The sequence below is a fragment of the Larimichthys crocea genome, unplaced genomic scaffold (genome assembly GCF_000972845.2).
Source record: "Larimichthys crocea isolate SSNF unplaced genomic scaffold, L_crocea_2.0 scaffold76366, whole genome shotgun sequence".
Lineage (NCBI taxonomy): Eukaryota > Metazoa > Chordata > Actinopteri > Sciaenidae > Larimichthys > Larimichthys crocea.
The window spans coordinates 1-1,029 of record NW_020860090.1 but is presented as its reverse complement, the minus strand read 5'-3'; the positions used below and the strand labels follow the sequence as shown (position 1 = coordinate 1,029).

General features: G+C 37.5%; 1 protein-coding gene across 1 annotated transcript; it reads left to right on the top strand.

Moving 5' to 3' along the window:
- Positions 1-31: 31 nt before the first annotated feature.
- On the top strand, positions 32-868 carry LOC104932843 (complement C1q-like protein 4; the record flags this gene model as incomplete). The annotated part of the gene is made up of 3 exons (XM_027276991.1): positions 32-113; positions 236-367; positions 462-868. Coding segments are annotated over 3 exons (495 nt in total), but the record flags the coding sequence as incomplete, so codon positions are not given.
- Between the last annotated feature and the right edge of the window lie 161 nt (positions 869-1,029).

The following is a 1,029-nucleotide window of genomic DNA, read 5'->3' as shown; positions in this document are numbered from 1 at the left end:
AAAGTTATTTATTCACTTTTTTTCTTCAGAACATGCAACAAAGCTGAGACAACAGAAGACTGAGGTGAAGAGGCAGAAGACTGAGATTGACAAGCTGAACAAACAGCTGCAAGGTATTTGGTGGAATGTGTAATAAATATTGTTGTTTTTTGTGTACTCTTTTTGAGATTAGCTATTTATGTTTTCATCCTTAAGTATGCTTTTAATTATTCCTCTCTCTCTCTCTCTCTCTTAGTGAAACAGGTGGCTTTCTCAGCTTCTCTGTTGGGTGCAGGCTCTGGATACACCGGACCCTTTCCCATATACACTACTCTAGTCTTTGCAAATGTCATCACAGACATTGGGAAGGCCTACAACAATCACACAGGTACCGGAACTCATATATGTTGATGTCAGTTTGACTAAGCGATGTTGCATCAGGTGATTTTCTATTTAAAATAACACAAACAAATGTCCAACAGGTGTTTTCACTGCCCCAGTGAGAGGAGCCTACCACTTCGAGTGGTACATAGGTACATATGGTGGTTCCCATGCTTCAGGTGCTGTGTTGGTGAAGAACTCAGAGCACACTTTTATTGCATATGAGCATCAGAAAAGCCATTATGGGAGTTCTTCTAATGGTGTTACACTGCTTCTGGAGGTTGGAGATGATGTGTTTTTACGTCTGTGGCCTAATACAAAGCTGTTTGACAATCAAAATCACCATACCACCTTCAGTGGCCATCTGCTTTTCACCATGTGAGACTGAAGCAGTTCTTCTTTTTTCAGCTGTGATAGTCATGCAAGCTTTTGTTGTCTTGAACAGAACTTCATCTTAAACTCAATCTGATTTTCTTGAATCACAGTAATCATGTCAAATATACTACATATTTTTAATATTTTTTCTTGCATCCTTCTTTCCTTTTTTCACATTTGAAGTGATTAAGTTTTCTGATTCTCTTGTGATATGAATAAACAATAAAGATATTATTACAATACTGTCTGTGGACATTTCTTTAACATTTCTGTTTTGTTGTGTGTTGTTGCATT